The 24,415-nt window shown below is 39.3% G+C and overlaps 2 protein-coding genes across 3 annotated transcripts; one reads left to right on the forward strand and one right to left on the reverse strand.

Annotated features, from left to right (window-relative positions):
* Nucleotides 1-3,638: 3,638 nt before the first annotated feature.
* Nucleotides 3,639-16,263, reverse strand: LOC111571572 (up-regulator of cell proliferation-like). The gene is made up of 4 exons (XM_055007829.1): nt 16,176-16,263; nt 11,299-11,401; nt 10,930-11,175; nt 3,639-9,262 (listed from the first exon to the last, which is right to left on the reverse strand). The coding sequence occupies exons 3-4, from the start codon at nt 11,027-11,029 to the stop codon at nt 4,641-4,643; spliced, it is 4,722 nt and encodes a 1,573-aa protein (XP_054863804.1). The 5' UTR covers nt 11,030-11,175; nt 11,299-11,401; nt 16,176-16,263; the 3' UTR covers nt 3,639-4,640.
* Nucleotides 16,264-20,936: 4,673 nt separating this feature from the next.
* Nucleotides 20,937-24,395, forward strand: pop7 (POP7 homolog, ribonuclease P/MRP subunit). Of its 2 annotated transcripts, none has more exons than XM_023274820.3 (2): nt 20,937-21,144; nt 23,150-24,395. In XM_023274820.3, exon 2 carries the CDS (start codon nt 23,192-23,194, stop codon nt 23,642-23,644), a length of 453 nt encoding a protein of 150 aa, XP_023130588.1. In that variant the 5' UTR covers nt 20,937-21,144; nt 23,150-23,191; the 3' UTR covers nt 23,645-24,395. The 2 variants fall into 2 exon arrangements, with proteins under 2 accessions (XP_023130588.1, XP_023130589.1); XM_023274821.3 differs by lacking the exon at nt 20,937-21,144 and adding an exon at nt 21,145-21,285.
* The last annotated feature ends 20 nt before the right edge of the window (nt 24,396-24,415 follow it).

A 24,415-nucleotide genomic window follows, 5' to 3' on the forward strand; every position in this document is an offset into this window, starting at 1 on the left:
GTTAAGTTTAAGTGTTGTGCAACCTGGGTGTCTCCATTAAATACACTTTTAGGTTTGATCAAAATGACCAAAGGTTTTTGAGCTCTCTACTGATGTGTTTTTAGTTTTTATTTTTGTTCTCATGTTGTCTAAAAGGCAGCACAAGCACAAATCTTTACATGTGTAGCTCCACTGATGTCAGATTTTCAGGTGTAGTTCAAATTTATGTGAAGCATAACTTGAGTGAGGCTGCTGTTACATTTACTGATGAGTAAATATACCAGCAGTTTTGTCAGAGTCGGCCGGACAACTGCCAAAATCCAGCCATCTTTGGAACCCTGTAGCTCTGACATATTTCACAGTAGAAACTTTATTCAAAATTTAAACAGGTCACAAGGCTTTAAATGTTATTCATCCAAATGCGTTTTTTGATATCTTTTATAATTTTTATACAGTTGGTTTGAATTTTATGGGGGTTTTTTTCATAATTCCTGAATTTTCCTCCATTCAGTCTAAATATTGACATGACAAATGTTATGAAAAACATGCAGTTAACCTTGTACTTCTCATAATTCTCACTCTACATTAACAGCTTATACATAAAATTGGAGGCATTGTTGTCTTCTTTCACCCAGTGTGAGTCTAATTGCTGTAGGACTGTAGGACTTGTTTCAGAAATCACCTCTGACGACAAAATGCGTCGACCAAAACTCTAATTCACTTCCTCGGAGCTCTAAAATTTCGAGTGAAAATCAGAAACAGAGGGTCTCTCTAACCTGCCACTAAATCTATATAATACACAGTAAACACATGAAAATACACCAGCATGTTCAAAACAAGGTTACACTTCACACGGTGAAAGGTTTTTTCAAAACTACTAGTAGTTATTGAGCTGTGACTGTTAGTTTGAGAGGGTAAATCCTAGTGTTTGCTCTCTGTCTCTGACTCTGTCTCCTCTGTTCACTGCACTGAAACTGTCTTCTCCCCCTCCTGCACTAAAAAGGTGGGAATCACCATGGTAACCAGTGACTGATTTCTGTTTAGTACCAACCATGGCTGCCTCCATCAGCAATGAACAATGTCATAGTGTGCTCTATCAGCAGGACATATCGAACAGCAGCTTCAAGGCAAATCAGCACAGATGTTACTAATATTAACAAGCCTTGACACACATTCTACCAAGTTCTAACAGGTTCTAACGGGTTGTAACACGTTCTAACATGTTCTAATATGTTCTAACACATTCTAACATGTCCCAGACCAGTATCTTAAAACCATGCAGTGTTTAGTGGCCTCCATATCTGTTTGGTTAAATGTCTAAATAAGAGTCTCTCCCAGGTAACAGTGGTTGAAGGATCTACAGCAGCTGCGTGTTTGTTTTTTGTCTTAAAAAAAGAAACAAGAGTCATAACAAAGCTAAGGAAAGACAGTTTTCAAAGTAAAAGCACTAGTCGGCTAAAAAAAGTCAACAGGCTGCATCGAGATTCACTACACTATAGACAATGTTACACCAGGGACTCTGAAATACACTGACTTTTCAAAGTGCAATGTACATACATAAATAATACCTTATGTATATTTATAGCAGGGCTCATCAATCGTCTTCAGATATTTTGTAGTTGGTTTTATCCAATGTCTGGCAGTAGAGTTAAAGTAACCCACAAAATAACTTCTTTAGGGTCTTTGGTGAACCTGTATCAGGAGTAATAAATGAAGGAAGATCAATTTAATATGAAATGACTTTATTTAAAAGCAGATTTTTAATCATTTAATTGGTTTTACAGATACATTATTGTACATTCATGAAACAGTTGATATCAATATGACTGTCAACACAGGGGACCATACAGTCTGATCAGGATCCTTTATGCAGCTTTTAAACCGCTTCAACAGTTACTCATTGCTCTTTTATGGGTTCATAAGGATGAACAAACTTCAAGAAAAAAAATTAAAGAGCGAAAATAATTAGCAAAGTTGATTATAATCATTCCCCATTTCCTGCTTCACGATAAAAAGGATTCTGAGCTGGTTTATTAACAATCACAAGCAGAATATTGTATCTCAGTCATACTTTCTACTGAAGTTAAACCAACGGATCAGAGTATTCATCATCATCATTACAGTCAAATATGGTAGAAATGTTTCACATGCCACATTTTATAATACCAGGGAAATAATCTGTGATAGAGGACGATAAGAAGACATTTACAGATTTCATTACAAATCTATCTTTACTTGTTTTTGAGATGTGACAATAATAGCTTCAGTGATTTCTTGTTCTGGTCGAAGAATCTTAAAAGATTTAACTCAAAGTAACACATAGACTTCTGACTAAATGTAAAAGCAGACCAAAATTACAACATTGATTTTAAAAAGAAGAAAACAATCTGCTGATTCATGCTAACTCCATGAAACTACATGGAAATGATCTGAACAGAACACATTACAGGTGGAAACCCTGAGAGTTGATGAATGTGTATTTTTTACAGGAAAATGTAATCAATAACCACTTACTTTTACCTCAGTAAAATGTAGGTACAAGCTAGCAATGCAACCATTAAAAAATACTACAGTGAACCTGGACTGCTATGATGTGTAATGATTCTCATCTTTTTAATGGCATTTGTCACAGAAACAGTCTTAAGGCAGCTTTCATGTTACTGAACATTAACAATAATCTGATTAAACAGAGAACATTCTAAATACAGTATTAAGTTTATTGTGAAGGCAGTTTGCTCTCAGAAGTAAAGACTTTGGTGATGTGTTAAGAGAATCTGAGTCCAGTACACTTACAGAATCTGGTTGTGTTTAACCCTCACACTGCCAACATATTTAAAGTACTGATTAAAAGAAGCAACACCACAGCAAGTTTTAAAATTATCTATTCTCAAAACATTATTAGTTATTGAATTAATAGAATTTCACCAGAAAAAAAATACATGACTGTTATTTTAGGAAATTTAACATAAATTTCAATATTGTTTAAAACAAAATGAGATACTTCTTATTAATACAAAATGCAGCTTTTATTCCAAGTCAGTACAATCTATTTTGGTGCTTTAAAGTTCATTTGCCTTCATTTCATTCTGCTGTCATTTAGTTTTTCAGTAATGATTTAGTCTTATCTTGTATAATAGAACACAAACATTTAACAGCCATGAAACATTTTAACATGAAATCATGTATTTTATATCTGAACATCATCTTAGAGTTGAGATTAATAAAAATGTTAAACAATTACATTGTTTGAAAATGATGATTAATCTGAAAATATAAAAGATTGAGGTTTTCAGAGATAATTCTGTTGACTTTGGAAGTTATTAGACAATGAATGCTGTAGGTCTGATCTGGGAAACATAAAACAATCAAAGCATTCGGAGGCAAATTTTGTCTCTATTTAATCAGTTGACAGATTTAACTTGTGTATTCTGACAATACTACGTTTAGAATAAGTGATTCTTTAATTCCTTTAATCTTGGAAATATTTTCCATCAAATGCTTCGGAGAACAAAAAATAAAGCCAGAATAATATAACTTTTTCTGGCATATAGACACTAACCAGGCAATAAAGATCTGATTTGTCTTGGGCTCAAAATACGTTTATCAATGATGTGGAAAAAGTGATGAGCCGTAGCAAAAACAGTCAAGGTGCAACAGTGTTTGTCTTTGTAATTTATTAAAGAATAAAAGGAGTAACAATGAATAATGAAAAAAGAGAAATGCAGAATGAATATTCCAGCTGAAAGAGCAGAGCTCCGACACCAGACTCGTGTTCAGAGGTCTGACTCAGACAAAAACACAAAATACAAACTTAGATTATTATCTGTCCTTCACACAGCACAACTTTTCTCATGAAGACAACACATACTCCTCAGCCGAGGAATCTCAAGGTCTGAGTGTTATGAGACCTTGTAGCTTGATGCTGATCACAACAGAATCACAAACCATAACAAAATAACAGAAAGCTACTCAGAGTCTGGTCTACTAGGAGGCTGATTAACTGTCATGTCCAGACTTGTTTGTGATCGTCACATTACTAATACAATTCATCCAAGTACAGAGGAAATTTTACTACAACAATCGACAACATGACATTGTACATTCATGAAAGCATTTAGATCATACAAACAACCTCATGATTTTCTGATCCACTGAAAATGTAAATACTTGATATCAGACATGTTAGAAAACCAAACACAAAATGATTTAACTTCTGAGTCAACAATCGCTTCATACACGTAACAAATTATCATGTGATTATAACATTACCACATCCAGATCTGAGAAACACAAATGAAAAAAAAAATGACATCAAATACTTTCCCGAAACAAACTAAATCAAAAAATGCTCCCATATCCTATTTAATGTAATCAAGAAAAATAAGGAATGTTTGGCCGCTCTGTTGCTTTGATACATTTTCCAGTTTGACTATAATGACATGAACTGTCAAACAAAAGAGTCTTAAAGCAGATTAGTAGAGTTCATTAAACTTGTTAAATGCAACCATGAGTTAAAGTGAGAATTTATTGTTGCTATTTTCTTGAATGACCTTGTTGTAAGCAAGTGGTTAAATATGTATGTGTGCTCACAATATCTTTCATCTTCTCTTGGATACAGTTATGTGACCATTAAAGGATCCCTCCTTCACTGAGGAGAAATATTACTTGATGCTAAATGACTCTTTGAGGCTGGCTAGTGCCTGTTGGTCTGTGATTTGTTTCCATGTTTCAGGAATATCAGCAGGTTCTGCACCATATGCTTTGGCAAACTCTTCATTGTATGTTTTCATAACATATTTCCAGTAGTCTGATGCCTCGAGGCTCACATCTGGACAAATATTCCAGTCTGGATAAATTTCCTTGTAACCTTTGTAAGAGTGATATTCATTGTTGGTAGCATTGCAGCAAAACTTTCCGTCACTGACCACAGAGGAAGAGCAAATATCAGTGGTAAGTTTTTTCGTTGACGTCCACCTCCATCTACCCAGACCATCTGGCCGATGCAGTGAAGCAAAGTGCTGGGTATGTTTATTTCCTCCTGCGTCACAGGGCACTTTACAGAACGGACACTGTTTGCCACAACCAATCACTCTGGTGAAAAGCTCATTCTGGGGCTTCATATTGAGATGTTTTAGTTTCTCTGCAAAGGTTGATTTTTTAAACTTCTCTCTTAGAGTTTCTTTCATGTCTTTCACAGACTCTGTGAGCCAGTGAGCAAACTGTTCCTGATCAGCTTTGTTCAGAATCATCAAAGCACCGAGAGCATCCTGGGAAATGACAAGTTTGTCACCAAGTTCTTTGCAGATATCTTCAACAAACTTCTTCAAGTTGTCACTGTTTCCTGTTGTGGCCTTTTTGATGGCATCATTTATGCTGCTGATACTTGACTGAAGATGTCGATCCTCAAACTCAAATGTTGCAGAGGAGTTTGAGAAACGTTCCTCTATTTGCTGCAGTATTCTTTCCTTGACGTAGCTCTCATAAGAGGAACTGTAGCATACATAGTCTTCAAGATTTTTGTTTGAAAGCAAGTCCTTCAGAAGTGAATACTGGAAGGACATCCGTGTGCTGAACTCCTCACATTTGAGCATTTCATCAACCATGTTTGGACCTAAGGAACGATGGACAAAGTCTTCAACAGCAGGCTTCAGGCATTGGTCTGTGAATTCTTCTGCCTTCTTCTGGCACTGGTCTCGTTCATGGAAAACATCTTTGAAATCTGCACGAAACCTTTCCTTGTTTTCCATCAGACATCTGTGGGGATCATTTTCTTGTATGAAATCTTTCTGCATTTTCTCAAAGCTTCTGGCTGCAAATCCACAGATGTGCTGTTTTAGAGAAACTTCAGACTCGATGTCTGTCTTCACTGTCTCTTGATTTTTTTCCAAACTCTCATCAATGATGAGTAGGATCTCCTGGATGTAAGTATCATGGTAATTGGTTTTTCTTTCCATCTTCTCAGTTACAAACAGCGTGCAAGCAGCTATGATGTTCTCAGCCATTTTTTGTACATGATCTTGGCCGTGCCACCACGTGATCATTTTGTGTTTGGCTTTTTTGCGTAATCCTTCAACTGTATTTTTGAAAGGCTGTACTCCACAATCTCGCAGTCTTTTCTGACTCAACAGTTCATTTGCACGACTCCCCTTGTGTGACAGATTTATTCTCAGGCAGTGTTCCACCCTGGTGAAGACATCTGTGGGCTGTAGTTTAGAATAGGTCAGTTTCTTCAGTGTTTCTTTCCACATCTTATCAAATTCTTTGTCCAGTTCTTTCTCTGTCATCTGAACGTTTTTCTTTCGACATTCATCAATTAATGCACACACTGCTTTTTCTATTTCGTTTGTGTGGTTCTCTTTGATTCTGTCTAGTTCTCTTTTTCCCCACCTGATGTCTGCTGCTGCTGTGAGCTGATTAACAACAGAGTTTTCCATTTCTCGTCGAAGGCTCTTTGCACTGTTTGAGAACTCCTCTTTGTATCCTTCAACTAGATAGACATGACCTTCTGTTTGCTTGAAGTACTGTGTTAGATTGTTGAGAAGCTTTGTCTCCCACTTCGACAGCTCCCTGATTGCTTCATTTTTCAGTTGAGTGAGAAACTGTTCCTTGTCAGACGTGTTAGATTTTGCAGCAACTGTACCAAAATTGGAAATTTTTGTTTCTGCATTTGTGACCCAGGAGTACATGTCCTTTCTGAATTCCCACTCCCATTTGTTGAACTCTGTGCAGAGCCTCATGTATGCGTCAGCTACGAGGCTGTTTCTGAAGCTGAAGATGAAGTTTTCATGCTTGACTGCATTCCACAGGCTTCTCATCCACTCTTTGAAATCCAAGATATTATTAGCAGACGACTCACAACTTCCCAATAGTTGGACAATGTTTTTCTTGAGCTCATACACAGCCTCGCTGTAACCTGCATTGACCGGTGCCATTGGTGGGTTTCCATTCCAGAGTCCAGGAATGTACCAGTTCCCAGTGTCTGGACTGTACTCCATCACGTCAGTGAAGCTCTTGTTCTCCTCTTTCTTTTCCATTCTGGCTGCTGCCTGGGTCATCTCATTCAGCTGCTCTAAGAGCAGTTTCCTGTCTCGTAAGTTCTTCTCATGGGCGGACACATCGGACACGTTCTGGTGAACAAACTGACATTTTGGCTTTTTGCCCACCTCCTTCATCCTGAGAAAAGCATGCACAACTATTTGTAGGATGTCCTTCATTTCTGTTGAATTCTCCATTGCGATATTGATAATGGTGATATCGCTCAGCCCCACAACAAGCGTTGCAAGCTCATTGTCGTGTTCAAAGCTGTTGTCCAGCTGTGCAAGTTCTGGTGACTTTAAGCCCTCAGTGTCAATGATCACCATAAAGTCACACTTTAGTGCTTCTTTGGCATCTTCATTGATTTTGATGAGCAACATGAAGGCACCTCGAGTGCATCGCCCACTGCTGACTGCAAACTGGACTCCAAACATGGTGTTTAGGAGAGTGGACTTCCCTGTGCTCTGGACTCCAAGAACTGTAACTACCAGGATCTTTCTCTTTGGATCCACCATGTCATTGAGCTGAGACAGAACGTCACTCACCCATCTGAGAGGAATGTTGGATGCATCTCCATCCACAAGTTCAAGAGGAAATCCATCTAGCAACAGTTTTGCACAGAGTTTGGGCAGGTGCTGTAATTGTCGACGTGATGGGTTCGTTTCAGGAAGGGAAACTGAAGCTTCATAGATCTGACCCATTTCACGGAAGAAGTGTTCAGTTCCCAGTGAGCTGTTGGAAAGTTGTCTGTCAATTTCTTTGATCTCCTCTTTGTTCTCAGAATTCTTGCATTTTTCTTTATACTTCTCCCTGAGTCCAGACAGTTTCAGACGAGACACATTGTCAAGGTTCATTCTCATCCATTTCAGGAAATAACACCATTCTATTCCTGGGCTTGATATAGCGATGATGAAGCGTGTCATAGCTGTAGACATTGCATAGGAGTTCTGTTGTTGTCGCAGTTTCTTTCTCTGTTCCTGAAGATCACTTTTATACTCCTCTATTTTTTCAGTCCCTGCTTTCCGAAGGCGGAATTCTTCCTTCTCTAAACGTGTTAATTCTTTCCATATTTGGCCTTGCCGGGGAAGCTGAACTTCTTTGTATTTAAGAACATCCTGAATTTCTGTAGTGATGGCATCTGCATTTTTTTTCCCAGCCTGACACTCTGGAGAGTCTTCATCAACCAAGATTCCCAGTTCATGAGCAATGCCAGCCATCTGCTCTATTGACATCTTCATCTTTGGGTTCTCAACTACATCACTGACTTTCTTCCTCAAGATTGTGACAAACTTTGCATCATTCATCTTCTTTGTCTTCAAAATAATGTTGCTGTCCGTCAAGCTCAACTTGGTTGCTACTTTTTTTAGAGCATCTGAACTGAAGCTCTCGCTCTGTTGGTTTCCCACCAAGAAGATTTGTGCCTTGTGGTTCTCGTTGGTAAGTAGGCTGCATTCAGAGTCTAAGTTGTCAAAGAACACAAAAACTGCTGCAGACGTCTGACACAAAAAGGCATATTGTGTTTCAAAGGAAGCAATGTCACCACGAAGGTTAGCTACAGCCACTGGTTGACTGAAAACATCCAAGTTTTTGCTTCCACAGGGAAGGTACCAAGTAATTTCTGTCAATCCATTGGAGATTCTTCTTGGACTGTCACCACACTCCATATCTTGGTGAACAAAGGTGTCATGGTACTGCTGAGAGTTACTCAGAAACTTATTGAGGATCTCTGACTTGGACAAGGAGCACTCACCCAGTCTCACAAAAGAGATCATTGGAATTTCAGAGACAACGATTCTCTCTTCAGTGAAGCCCTTGGATTCTGAAAGTGACTGAGGTCTGTACTTTTTAACGATGTCTCTCATGGCCCACAGCATGAGTGTGCAGTGTTTTGTGTCACAGTTGGGAAGCAGCAGAGGCACAGAAAACTGACATAAAGACATTTTTAGTGTCATTTCCTGCTGCACAAAACCATCAGAGCACAGAAAGAGAGCAGTGATTATGTCGAGGGGGTTTACCATGTCAACTAAATTTGGACTGTCAAGCAGATCATCATCTAGCTCCATAATTCTAGCTGTCACATTAACCATCATCAGTTTCTTGAGAAAATACCATGGAAAGTCTGATTGGCACTTGACAGGTTCATCAGTGATGGTCTTCTCATCAATTTCAAGTATTTTGCTGAGTGATATCTTTTCTCTGTAGTATTGCTCCAATCCCAGATCCTTCAATAATCTCTCCAGATGTTTCTCTGTGGACATAAAGATTCTTGTTAATTCAAACCAATAGCAAACATTTTATTTTTAAATTAATTAATCCTAAATTAATTATCTTGTTCATGCAAAATAACATGTTTTGCGATCTCCATGGCTGTCTAAGCTAAACTTTTTCACAGCATGTCTTTGATATTATATTACAGTGAAAGGTTCTATGACGTTTATTTTCATCACTGGCAGTTTGCTTGGTGATTTGTGAAAGGTGAATATGTGCGAGAAGAGTATAGTTGGTCTCAGTGTTAGACTCAGCATTTTAGTTTTCCTCCAAGTATGTAGATTACCATATTACCTTAATTAGGTAAGCCTTTATTTTCCTCATTGGCAGTAGGTAGCATCCTTTACTTGAAACGGCTCGAGTCAGGCTTTTCATTCCAATTCCTTCTGTTTATTAAATACATTTAGTCCTGTTTTTGAACTACTCCGGATTACCCTGCCAATGTATTAGACTGTTAACACCAACTCAACATTTAACCCTATATTTTTGTCAGATTTAAAGACCTGTGGAGTTTCAGTGGACAGAAACCCTTCGTTTCTTAACAAGGCTTTTATCGTAAAACATTGATTGGTATATTCAACAACAGCCTGTTAGGGTTAAAAGACAACAAAGCAAAATGAATCAAATGCGACAGTTTGAACTCTCCAATACATTCCAAATACATATCATGGAAATCTATTAATTTGTATTTGGGAGTCAGTCTTTATTTCTTTGAGTCAACCACAACCCCGACTGTGATCTGACATACTCAATGCTGTAATTGTGGCCAAAGGTGCATCTACTAAATACTGACTTAAAAGAGGGAGAATTCTTCTGCAATGACTTTTTACTAAAAGAACATATTTCATGTTACTAGTTGAAGTTTCGTTGTCGAAATTGGTTTTCACTTTGACATGAAAGAGTCTTTATTTTTGGAATAACGGGGAAAAACTATGGGGGATGAATATTTTATATTGGCCGATATAAAATATTCTATATTTTATGTCGGCACTGTACGTGTAATGGGTAATGACTTTTCTTGGAAAAAAATACTTAAAAATTTTTATAAAGGTTATAAGACGTTGCAAAATCCTAAAGCTCTGCTCCAAATACTTTCTCAGAATGTTTAAGGATCAAGTTACTGATTTTTGTGATTCTTTGTACGTGTCTTGTAATATAATATATCTATCCATCTATTATATGTACATGGCTTAATCCTCATTAGGGTCGTGGGGGGCTGGAGTCCATCCCATCTGACTTAGAGTGAAGGCAGGAAACACCTGGACAGGTCACCAGCCTGTCACAGGGCCATACATAGAGAGTAATATTATACATAAAACCTCCAAAATAATTTGCTACTAAGCTGTTGGTGCTGAATGGCTTATAAACAAATTGATTTTGTTTAATATTTTTTTTAACTCAAACGAATAATCCTGTATTTGCAAAAATGAACATTTCCACTGGTTTTTAGCTTTCTTGAAACCTAATTTTTATTCTGTGCAGTACTAAAGTAATTGTTATCTCTTGAAGTTATTTGGTTTTGCAGAAAAAATAACTCATACAGGTGAAAAATTACAAATTATTTAAATGCTTCAAGAATATTTAAAAATCACCCCCAACCCCCCACCCCACCCCAACACACACAAACACACCAGAATATGTTCTTACTTGTGTCTGCAGGTCTCTCAGCAGATGTGTCCAGGCTTTCATCCTGCATTTCTTCAGGGGTCTGGAAGGACTCTTGTTCCTCTGGACCCATGTTGAGCATTGAGTTTGTTGCCTCTTGCACTTTTTCTCCCTCACTGCAAGTGTTCACGATGCATTCCTCCACTTCACCAGCAGGAGTGTCCAAATGCTGAGACACTGAGTCATTGCTGACATTATCCACGGTGGTCTCCACAGGAGGACAGGAGGCTGTGGAAATAATAATGATAATGTTGATAATAATAATGAATTTATTTAGACCCACTGCAGACACCATGTCCAGTTGTGCCTTTCTGATGAAACAATAAACTGGATAAAACTGACCTTTATCACCTGTATCAGTCTGTTGACAGGGATCCTTGCAGGCAGAACATGGTGCTGATGGAGGAACCTCTACTTCCTCACAGGAAGGTACGAATGAATCACCACTGAGTCCCTTTTGATAAATGAGAAAAAAATACTTGGCATTTAATTGTGTCATTCACTCTATTTAATGGAGACAGTGTTATTTTGAACATGTACGAAGCAGCTGTTGACCTCCATTGTCAGTGAAGACCCTGTCATCCAACGCTTGTTTCAGATTATTCTGGCAGCTTTTCTCTGAAAATAATGAGAGATAAGTCTTCATACCTTTGTTTCACTGCAACTATAAATATCTCACAACCCCTTCATAAAAGACCCCCCTCTCCTGTCCCAAATCTCATTAAAGATTCTTGCACCCACATTCAAAATAGAAACAATTCAGCAGATTAGTATTTTTCTCCATGTGAGAAAAGAAATATATGGTATATCTTTATATATTGTCCAATGTCCCATAATATATAGTCAAAGCCAACAATGAAATCTTCCTGACCTCCCCTGTAGCCACTGTAGATCTGAAAAATCAGGACAGTTTACTGAAACTCCAATTTTTAAGTTTCATTGAATGCAACTACATTGTCCAAGTGCAAGTGAACCCAACAGCTACACCCATAGTAGAAGCCAGTCTCTAAAATGAGAAAGATACTCACATTTACACTCAACACAACACACCACAGTGGTAACATTTCCTTAGTTATTTGTGTTTTCATCCCCAACATAAAGACTGTGTCAATCAGGATCTAAACAACACATTCTATTGAACCATAATTGAACCATAATCAGCTTTAATTGAGTTTTAATCACAATGATTAAAATCACAAATAAACTGTGGATATTTTGCCTTTCGGTGAACTTTTTCTCATTAAAAAACACCACAGCATCTCTTCTCTTGGACTATTTTCAATGTTTGTCACCCAGATAACTAAAATGTATAAAACTGTGTCTGTATTAGTCGATGCACTTCAGATAATTAGTGACATTTACTATAAAAATGCATCTAAGTATTTCAGTGTGTGATTTTTGAAATCTCACATACACATCGTCTTTAACTTTCTAAACTACAGCAGCATTGTACAATTCCTGCATTCAGGTGTGGGTTTTGGTTTTTGTACGTTCACATGTGTCAAAGGAGCCGTCCAGTCAGTAGCTGCCTTTAGAGGTTTTTCATGGGGTGGCAAGATGAGGCAACTGAAAATGTTGGGATGGACACCAAAACCACAAAACAGAGCTGAATTTCACTAATTCTGTTATGCTAAATATTGAGAAATCTCATGCTGATAACCCTTGGTTTCTTATTATCCAGGTAATGTTACTAGTTATCTGATGTGCATTGACTAATACTGGTCCTGTTGATATTTTTGCTGTTCAGGTGACCACTGTTAAAAATAGTCCAGGAGAAGAGATGCTGCTGTTAATTTGAGGGAAAAAGACTTCAGCTAGAGGCATCATAGACTCGAGACATTGTTACAGAGACACATACAGTGTTGATTTATGTTTTCAATATTCAAAGATCTGTCTATGTGTGATGAATATTTATCAAACTACTGCAACTTCTGGTACAATGAGGTGTGTTTTCATTGTTACTCAACTACGTGTTGCCACATTTTGGAAGTTACACCATTTTCGTAATGTGTATCCCCCCCATAATATGTTCTGGTTGATAGTCCTGTATCCTCATTTTTCTGTGTTGAGAATTTCTGGATAAATGCTATGAAATTATGATGATCAACAGAGGGGAAATTAAAAAAAAAAAAACAAAAAAACAATAAGTTACCCTTTGGAAAGGAAAGTGAGTAACAACTATTGTTAGCAGTGCTGCAGTAAGTTCATCAGAGCCTATAATTCAAGTCAAAAAGGTAGAATTGAGTCTGGCAATGTGTTAAAATGGTCACAGTGGTGTTGATTTTACTGTATCAGAAGTTGGACAGATTGATCCTAAAGAGTGAATTACAGTGTGTTGGAATTTCGTACACAGAGAGTATTTCGCCTGCGTTTAGTTAGCAGGTTGATCGCCTAACAATATTACACTTTATTACTAAAAGGAGAAGAATAAAACATTGTCAGGCAGAGCTATGAAAGCTATTACAGTTTTTCTCAATTGATAAGACACTATTCCTGAAAAATACCACACATTTCCCAACACTCTGCACACTGTTTTCTTTATTTGAACACAATTCACAAAGCACTGCACACTTGTGTCAAAAGCGCACTTTACTGTCAAATTTTCAACTTTGTTTTCAAAATTAAGACACACAAAGCAAAAGTAGGACACTGCTGCTAAATACAAAACACTCTTCTCTCACTGTGTTTTCACATGAAGTGTAAAAAATGATACAGCCCTCAAAAATGACAACTTAAACACAAATGCATCCTATAAATGAATCAGAGGGGGCCATTGCAGTGCCTGACTGTACATTATAAAATAAAAATGATGCTAGACAAAAAATACAGCACTGTATTGTTCACAGTACAGTATGCAGATATTTACACCATGTCTGCATCAATTCTTTCAGCCTGGTCAGACCTCAGGACCTCATCAATATCACAAGCTATGTTTTCTCTGGAAAGAAGGACCTAGTGTGTCTGATCCAGCCCTGACATGCATCAACAGAAACATCACCACATGCCAAGACCCCTGACTGATAGAGATTTTCCCAAAGTATGGCTTCCACCTCCATGTAGAGAAGAATTCTTCTATAGGATTCAGAAAGGGACAATATGGTGGCAGAAAAACGACAACAACCTGAGGATTCATATTGAACCGTTACCGAATCAATAGTCCTCTATGAAAACTAACATTGTCCCAGATGTATTCATGTGTATCATCAGAATCCAACTGAAAAACTCTCTGGAACAAACGCACACCAAACACAGAAAAAGTCAGTCATGTACACTTTCTGTAATTTTACCAGCACTTGTGAACCAGAATTATGCATTAGATTTTTTACAGTATTCTCAGAACATTTCTGACTGCTTGTATTGTTCCAGTATAGACATGTCACTGAAGTGACAAACAACATTTACATACATGTAAAGTAAACCACAGTAAACCTGAAACCATTTACTTTATGCACCATCTTTACTATCTGCTGACCTTAACAACAGATTGCATTCTGAACAGCTAATGCTGTTTCCCAGCAGGTTTTATAGTGTGCAGTTCACTGGTAAAAGTGTTTTCAGTTTTGACCTGTTGTGTCTTAATTGTGACAGCAGTGTTGGAACAGTGTCCCAATTCTGCTTCCTAGTGTTCACTTTTTGAAAAATGTGTGCTATGAGTGAAAAAGTGTCTTCAAATGAGCCAAAAACGTGTTCAGTCTTTTGCAAAAAGAGTGCGAGAGTTTTGGAAACTGTGTGCAAACCATGAATAGTGTTCAAAATTTGGACAGCAGAGTCCTGTTTTTGAGAAATGTGTGCAGTCAGTTGGTGGCTGAATGCAGTGAATGGAATTTAGTGTCTTATCAATAGAGAAAAACTGTAATTTCGCAACATGTAATGTACAGAATGGCAAAAGCATTTATTTAGGTAGAAATGTCAGATGTTACATTACCAAGCATATTTGACAATCAAAGCATGATCGTAACAATTCACATTTGTTATATTAATAAACTAAGCTGATATCTAAACACGGAATTGCAACTCCACTCGTCCAAATGCATGTGCGCTCCCGCAGCAGGGACAGGGGAAGTACGTTTTACATTTTAAAGGATGCTTGTTAAAAAGTGTTTTGTTCCACTTTGGGTATGTTTAATCATTCATTTAATCATTAAATTGTGTTATTATTGTTTGTCCTTTACAGTGGCTGTTAATTGTCTTTAATTGTCTTTGCTGTCCTTTTTGTTTTTTGTTTGAAGGATTTGTTTGCTGGAGTTTGTCTGCTCGGTCTTGCAGGACCTGTGAATGAAAAGACCTGGTGAGAGCAGACTCATTTTTCCAGTTTTTGTGAAATGTTTTGTTTGTTTTACTCACTTTCCTGTTGTGAGCGGCTGTGAGTAATTGTCAGCAGTTATCGCTGAGATCCGGCTTACGTATGATGGTTATAGGCAGGAGTGAATTTTTGCAGTGCTATATGATATACAGTGGCATTTTTAGTGAATTTCACTCTGGGTTCATTGGGCTGATGTGCAAGCGGTATTAATGGTATCTATGATTAGACGAATAGGTGAATAGGATTGTGATTTTATGAAATGCACTGTGGACAGTCAATATTGACATTTATACACCTACCTTCCCTTTTCTTCAATTTGTTTTAACGCTTGGCCTGTGGTGTCAGGTTTAATGTCAGACAGGTGAACTGTTACAGTCACTTTATGAGTTACAGCTACTTCATTTGTTACACAGTTAAATCCTGAGCTTTTTACTCTAAAACTCTGATCCATTTCTTGAAGTTAAAATGTTTTTCTTTGATATCAAGGTTTTTTTATTCGGCAGATTTTTCCTTTTCACAGCAGAATATTTGCAGCAGGGACATTATTGTACATATGGATGGATTACAGAGCACAATTTTTACTCAATTAAGAAAGTAACAAAATATAGCAGCTGTAACAATTTATTGAATATTAATTAGCTGTAAATTATCATCACACATAGATAGAATTTTAACCATTAAAATCAGTAATAAAGTCTGAATATTTGGTCCACTGTTTGAAAACACTGAAAAACGGAATGAGGCCCGAAAAAGTTTCTCCTGATAACAACTTGATCAAATAGCAGCTGTGTCGTTCATTTTTAAGACATTTCCACATTTATGCACGCTGAGCGCTCAGGGAAACCGTTATTTGCACTCGTGCACGTGCCTGGTTTTTACATTTCGAATAAAAATCACTGACAAAGCAACATCATAAGTGACCCACCTTTGTAGAAGACGTCTGTCCATGTTCTGCTGAACTCTCCGTCACTGTAGCTGAAGCTCCACGTCCCTCCAGGTCTGTCACTGGGGTATTCTAGTCCTGACCATCCTTTTATTGTGTTGGTAAACATGCTTTCAGTTTTGGTTTCATGATCACATGGTTTACTGGAAAAGCTTGCACAATTTCCAGTAAACTACATTATATAACAGTCCTCACATTCAAACCATAAACTCACATGAGGCTGAGGTCTCCAAGAAAAGCATTAAGTTCAACTTAAATTCAAGATCAGTTCATTAAAAAAATCCAACCATTTGTCTCATTTTATTGAAGTAATATGATTTAATGTATACGATAAAATGTGCAGTGCAGCTGTATGAAAAGCTTTGTGAGCTCCAGATAAACTGTATATTGCAAATTTATCAACAGCTGTTTCAAAATGATTGCACATCTTCTCAAGTAGACCAAGTTTAAACAAATAAATTCATTTGAATTCCTTCATTTTTCATGTTTTCTTGCACCAGATCTATGTTCATAATTTGGTGACATCAGTCTGGACTCCTCTTCATGTCTGAATCATCTCCGTAAAGACTGCTGTTAGTGTTCCATTAGGAACCACTGGTTTGGCCACAGCTGCAGAAAACCATGTTGGGTTCCACTTCTGTCAGTCAAGCTTAGAAGCAGCTCAGAATTTGGCACCAACAGCATGAATCCATGAATCATTCCTGCCTTGTGCTGAAGTCTGGCTTGGTGGTGGTTGTATAATGGTGGAGGGAATATTTTCTTGGCAAACTTCGGGCCTCTTCATACCAGTGAGTCATGGTTTTCCACTGCTGATATGAGTCTTGTTGCTGACCGTGTGCTGGTTGCAGTGAAGTTTCCATCCATTTGTAAAGAATTACATTTCCTTGCATTGAACACTACGGGGCATAGTTCATGTATTGTACAGAATTACGGGCACCATATGATGCTGTGTTGTGTGAAAACAAAGAAATAGAATTGCTTGGAATTTTCCATGTGACAAACACCACCTTTCTCTGCCAGCAGCATGTCTCATGCCATTCTGTCTTGAAATGTCATCAGACCGGTCTGATCAAGCTGATAAGAGGACATGGTACTCCAGCTGGAGCCGGTCTGGGTGCTGAACAGACTAACAGTCAGACTGGTTCAGAGTCCAGGTAGTGTACCGCACCCACTCCAGACAGGTATCACTGAACCCAGTCTCAACAGCAAGCACTTGCTTGGAAGACGTCACACTGAGATGTTACATCGCAGGACTGCAATTGGATGGGGTGGAGTTGGGGGGTGTGACTGTAATATTCAATCTGATTTAATGGGTCTTTACCTGGGAGGTAAACTCCCAACGCATACATTCATGAGTCTGAAAGTTTAGGATGTTTAAGAGTCAGTACGTGTGGGTTTGAGTCTGGGCAGATTTAATCAGAGTGAGTCATGGTTTCAGGTCACAGTTGGGATTATATCCCCAGTCTGTGTGTGAGGTGGTAGTTATAACTCATTTCCATTCTTGACAAATACATCCATAATCTCTGTCATATGCATATCTGGATGGTCTGTACGTAGAAGTGGTTACACAGATGTATTTATCTGACACCTGATAAGATGGTTCATGAGTTGTGCAATATATGACGGGGCAAAGATTAAACTTATGAGGTGCTGTGAGTCTTTGTGTGAAGAGGAAAGTCACTATCTTACCATTAGATGTCATAATCTGTCTCCTCTGCGTGTGTGAACCATACCTGGGTGTAAGTTAGGAGAAGTGCATAGTACAAGGTCACATGTGGTGTTTCTGGTGAGGAGTTATTCAATATAGTGCCATTCATACTTAGCTGGTGTCTGTTATCTAGAGTCAAAAGTCTGGGGATCACAATCAAGACTGTTAATAATATTCAAAACCTCCTGCAGACCAAATTTACATCCAAACATCATGTGTGTATGTTGCACCGTTTAGGTGTAACAAGTGTCTGCATACCAGTGACGGACACATGTGCGTGCATGCGTGCGTGTGTGTGTCACGGAGTGACGAATGCAGAATGCTCCAAAATCATGCACAACACCAAAGGCATACCTGGAGTCAGTGTGGATGGTGGCTGTTTTACCTTCAGTGAGTTTACAGGCTTCAGTCAGGGCGATTAGCTCTGCTGCCTGGGTTGAGTAGTGATGAGGAAGAGGTCCAGGGAGAACAACATCAGAATCTGAAACAACTACAAAACCGACATTGTTAGTACCAGTTTGTGCACCCATGGAGGAAGAACCATCCACATAAAACACTAAATCTGAACTAGGCAGAGGTGCGTCAGTCAGGTCGGGTTGAGAGATGCAGGTCAGTTGTAGGTCAGCAATGCGATCATGTGGTTCACCATCGTCAGGGAGGGGGAGAAATTAGATAAGATAATCCTTTATTACTCCCCATGTCAGGGGAAATTTTCCATGTTACAGCAGCAGCAATATACAGTAAAGGCAGCAATATACAGTAAAGATAATAATTAAAATAACAATAATATATACAATATATACAAGAATGAAGGATGAGAAATGAATAGAGTATTACTAACTAAAAATAAATGACATCAGCAAAAACTGGCTTGTGGAATAAATGTGAAAGTGCAGAAAATGCCAGCAGTGCAAGGAATTGTGCAGATTTAACCAAGGTTTAGGCTGATATGATAAGTCCGGTTTATGTTAACATCAGCCAGTGAAGCTGATGTTGTAAAGTCTTATAGCAGATGGAATGAAGGACCTGTGATAGCGTTCCTTCTTGCAGGGTGGATGTCTCAGTCTGCTGCTGAAGGAGCTGCTTAAAGACCCCACAGTGTCATGCAGTGGGTGAGAGGGATTGTCCATGATGGATGTGAGCTTTGCCAACATCCTCCTCTCACCCACCTCCTCTATGGAGTCCAGGGAACAGTCCAGGACAGAACCGGCCCTCCTGACCTTCTGTTTAGTCTCTTTCTGTCCCTTTCAGTGCTCCCTGCTCCCCAGCAGACCACTGCATAGAAGATAGCAGACGCTACCACAGAGTCGTAGAATGTCCTGAGCAGAGTCCTGCACACTCCAAAGGACCTCAGTCTCCTCAGCAGGTGGAGACCACTTTGGCCCTTCTTGTACAGGACCTCTGTGTTATGTGTCCAGTCCAGTTTATTGTTGAGGTGAACACCCTCTCATGGCCTCTGCTGTAACCAGAGATGGATCTCAGGTCTCTCCAGACCTCCCTTGTGTTATTGTCCTGCAGGTGAGATTCCATCTTGGTCCTGTAGCTGGCCTTGTCCGCCTTGATCTTCTTCTTTATCTCCTTCTGCACCCTCCTCAGCTCCTCTTTGTCCCCAGATCCAAAGACCCTTCTCTTCTCCTTCAGCAGGGCCTTCAGTTCCAGGGACACCCAGGGTTTGTTGTTAGAGAAACACCGTACTTTCCTGGTCAGTACGATGTTCTCTGCACAGAAGTTAATGTAGTCCGTGATAGTGTCAGTCAGTGCATCAAAGTCCTCGCCGTGTGGACCACACAGCACATCCCAGTCTGTGGTCTCAAAGCAGTCCTGCAGCGCCTCAGTGGCCTCGTCAGACCACTTCTTCACATACCTGATGGTGGGGGGTTGTTTCTTCACCATAGGTATGTAAATGGGCTGCAGTCTCACCAGGCTGTGATCTGATTGGCCCAGCGGGGGGAGGGGGGAGGAGCTGTATGCATCCTTGATGTTTGCATACAGCAGGTCCAGGGTTTTATTGTCTCTGGTATGGCAGGTCACGTACTGGGTGAACGTGGGGAGAGTTAACAGGAGCTGCTGTAACTAGCTGCCGCTCTCACGGCACCATCACAAAAAAAAAATATATATATATATATATACTGGTACTGCTGACATTTTGGCTGTTCAGGTGACCGCAGTTAAAAAATAGTCCAGGAGAAGAGATGCTGCTCTTAGTTTGAGGGAAAAAAACTTCAGCTAGAGGCATCATAGACTTGGGACATTGTTACAAAGACACACAGTGTTGATTTATGTTTTCAGTATTCAAAGATCTGCCTATGTGTGATGAATATTTTTCAAACTACTGCATTTTCTGGTACAGTGAGGTGTTTTCATTGTTCCTCAACTACGTGTCTCCACATTTTGGTCGTTACTGTATTGATAAGATATATCACGTTGTGTAATGTGAACAATAATGTTATTGCTGCAACTATCCTGCTGTGGGGTGGAAAAATCTTCCCCATGAATAAATAAATGATGGAAAAATAACTAGCCACAGCCCTGACACTCAGCTAATTTAACTTTCACTTTCAAACCCAGTTGCATTCACTGAAACTTGGACATCTGACCTTCAGTGGACAAACTTGATGACCAGCAGAGGCGTCTCCAATGGGGGAAACAGCCACATCTCATTGGCCACACTGCATCTGACAGGTCGAGTTAATTCACTGAAGCTCTGAGTTCCAAGTTTCTGTGAATGCACCTCCTGTGTCCAAGTGCAAATGAAGGCAGCATTGATGACTGGAACAGCTCAGTCTGCAGCAGCGGCTGTTCCAGCCTTTACTCTGAGCACTTGACCGAATAGCAGCTGTGTCGTTGTTAGTTTAGTGCCTTAATATATAGTCTGAATATCAGTAGTGACAGCTGTTCTCTTGTGTTTCTTTCTTCTGTTTTTGACAGTTTATTATTGTTTTATTCATGTCGTTTAAGATGGACAGGTCCGCTCAGCTGATTTATATACGGACTGATGTGAGCCTGCGTAGCATTTTAATTGGCCGGACTGCGCACTAACTGTTGTGTCGGATGTGTACTTCCTGCTCGGTCCGCTTGAGGCGCACTTCGGCCCGATCAGCCTTTTCCCGCTGTTCGATTATTTCCGGGTTCACAGAAAACAAACCGGCCGTTTGGCTAAAGAGGTTCGCTGTAGAGTAGATAAACGGCTCAGACTGCAGCGATGAGCTACAGAAACTCTGTGGTTTGAAGTGTCTTCTGAGCGTAAGTTTGTCTGCTGTATTGTTAAACTGCTCACAGTGTTGTCGCTTCGCTGGAAATGACAGTTAGCTTGTCAGATAGCGGCTCTGTAGGGTTAGCTTGCTAACTGTGCTATTGCTAGCTTTCGATTCGGAAGACTTAAAGGTAACCTAAACTCTGTTTTTTCCCCACAAATTAATGGTGTTAAACCGTGTAAGACCTTTTAGGTTAACCTTCATTCATGTCTGAAACCTATTTTCAAATTTGCAAAACCGTTGTTCTGTTTGTGAAAATGCAACTAAGAAAGATTTCACTGCTTTTGTGGCATCTGGACCACATTGGTCCAGTCAAGATCTACAGCAACTGTAAACAGATGGGTCTAATCTGGACTAGATTGTCCCTGAGACTCTAGAAAGTCGCTGTTTGTTTATGTATTTATTCTATTTGTGAAAATACAAAAGCAATTTCCTTTATTTTGTAATGTAGGACAGTATTAGACCAGGTCCAGAACACAAAAGCAGCCAAATCTTTCTCTCTCTCTTTATTTTATTTTATTTTTTTTACATATTCACAAATACAGTATCGGTTTTTAAAGTTTAATAGATCATTAACTTAGATTTGATCAGACTTTATGTTATAATTTTACATCTGGACCTCGTTGCATTCGATGCAGATTTGATGCTAATAAAGCACAGAAGTCTCCCTTCTTTCCATTTTGGCAAACAGATTAAAGATTTTATAAACTGAGTCTTTCGTCTCTGTTGGACAGTGCAATCCACATTTGATTAGTTTTTACCTAGTGGTTTTTGGTCTTGGCTTGGTGTAATGTGGTCCAGATGAGGAAAAAACACTGAAACTTGTTGATCTAATGCAGCCAGATTAGAAAAGAAAGACAGTGTTATATAGCTGTATTCAGTTTCACAAATTATAAAACTTGATTTTTTTTTTTTTTTGTTTGTTTTTTTTAGAGTCTCCATTATAATCTAGTCCAGTTTTGGTTTGCTTTTATAGTGTGAGTGTAGATCTGGACTTGGTCCAATGTGGCCTCGATGCAAAACATCCCAGTTTTTAATTCTCTCTGGGTTATTTTATTTCACATTTGACCCATCTGAGCATCATGGTTTTAGATCTGGATCTGGTCTAATACAGTCCAGATGCCAAGTCTCTTGTTTGCTTAATCAAAAACTGTGTTTTAAAGAATCTTTCTCTTCTGGGAACAGTCTACTTCACATCTGATCATCCTGCTTATTTGTGTGTTTGATCTGGACCTAGTTGAAGCTGATCCAAGTCTCCCTTTTCTTAATTTTTTACAAAAGGTTTCACATATCAGAAACTGTGGTTTATTTTGTCGTATTTTTAAATCTGGACCTGGTCTGATGTCAGCATGTGGAAGCAGTGAAATCTCTATTTTTGCGGGGCATTTTCATAAATAGATTAAATGTTTCACAAATATTAAAGTGGCAATTGAATTTGTGTCGTTAACTGGCTGTATCTTTTAATCTTTTGCTTCCTCCAATGTGATCTTGGCACAGTACTTCCAGACTGAGTTATGTCGTGGTGTTTGTGTCAGTTTTAAACACTGACTTGTCACATTTGTTTGTCATTGCAAACGTGTCTTTTGTGTTGATAGTCTAATTGTGGTAGGTTGTCAGTTGCTGCCCCATCAGTACTGTGAGTGTAGGTGTATGTTAAAGATGTTTATTTCTCAGTCAGTGAGCTGTTTGCTTTCTGTGTGGTCACTGTTTCCTAAAGCCCAAGGTGATCTGTCAGTTTGGTTTGTCCAGTTCAGCTGTCAGTGCAATAAATCTGAGATAAGCTTGTAGTCAGTTTTTCCTGTAACTATTGCAACTAGACAAAATGACCCACCGAGAAAAAGAATGGATTATTTTGTGATAGTGACCAATTGGTTACCATCTTAATAGGATATGTACATGTTTGCTGGAGGGCACCGTGTTCCTGTATAATGTCATCATGTTTCATTATCTTGTGTCTACTTATTTATTTCCAAAGCTTTCTCATTTGGTTCCAGCTGCTGCCCAAACATATATCCATTGCCACCCAGAGAACCACGATGGAGCCACGCACCCCTGGTATGTCCACCGTCCCTCAGACGGCTCCAGCCCACACCGACTCCAGCTCCCCTGCTGTAGAGATGGACCCGGTGGAGTACACCCTGAGGAAGCGCCTCCCTCGGAAACTCCCAAAGAGACGTAACGACGTCTATGTTAACATGAAGACTGATTTCCGGGCTCAGTTGGCACGCTGTCAGAAGCTTCTGGAAGGTGGGGGTCACAGGGAGATCTGTGTCCACGGCTTGGGCCTGGCCATCAACAGAGCTATTAATATTGCCCTGCAGCTGCAAGCCAGTAGCCAGGGGGCGCTGCAGCTGGCAGCCAACACCTCCACAGTGGAGCTGGTGGATGACCTGGAGCCTGAAGATCCTGATGAGGCTGGGGAGCCCATGACACGTACACGTAACAACTCTGCCATTCATATTAAGGTTTTCTATCCAGACCCTCAGTGACAAACTGGTGTGAACGGTGTAACAGGCAGAGATGCTCGTTTAGTCAACATATCCTGTTTGTTCCCTCACTGACCAGTCGAGCACAAAACATTTTTAATGGGCATGTTTGTGTTTGTGTGGAGGCCTATGATGGCAGCAGCAGAGGACTGCAGGAGTGAGCAGACAGGGATGCAGTGTGTCTTCTGTGCAAACCATACTAGAAGTCTCCCAAATGGAGAGCTTTAGTCGACTAACATTTGTCACATGTATTGTGTTTTTTTTAATTTTGCATGACTTGTACCAACAGTGTTGTTCACCAGTTGAAGCTTTAGTGTAATATAATACATGTAGACATGGCTGTGCCAAATGTGTACCTACAGATTAATTTAATTTGAAAGCCCTCGAGTCTGCAAGTGTTTCCAGCTTTGTGTTCAAGTTTTAAACGTACAAACAAGGAAAAAAGCTGAGAAATCCTGTTTGCAGTCCAAATAGGTGTTGTTAATGTAAATGTCCACTAGATGTCAGTAGGCAGCCACAGTAAGCATGTCGGGATGTTTCCCTGAGCAGCTGAACTCATGGCACCATGTCACAATAAGGTCTTCTCACATTGCTTGACAGCAGAGGGTTCAGCTAAAGGTCAGACGGGCCTGAAGTCTTCTTGACTGTGTTTTCATGTCATTGAACTGCTGCTCGTGCTTATTTTGTTTAAGATGGATGTAATGGGAGACGATGTATTTAATTTCTGGTCAAAAATAAATCCTCATGGAAAGTATCTTTAGCTTTCGCCTTTGT

This window comes from Amphiprion ocellaris, chromosome 23 (genome assembly GCF_022539595.1).
Source record: "Amphiprion ocellaris isolate individual 3 ecotype Okinawa chromosome 23, ASM2253959v1, whole genome shotgun sequence".
NCBI lineage: Eukaryota > Metazoa > Chordata > Actinopteri > Pomacentridae > Amphiprion > Amphiprion ocellaris.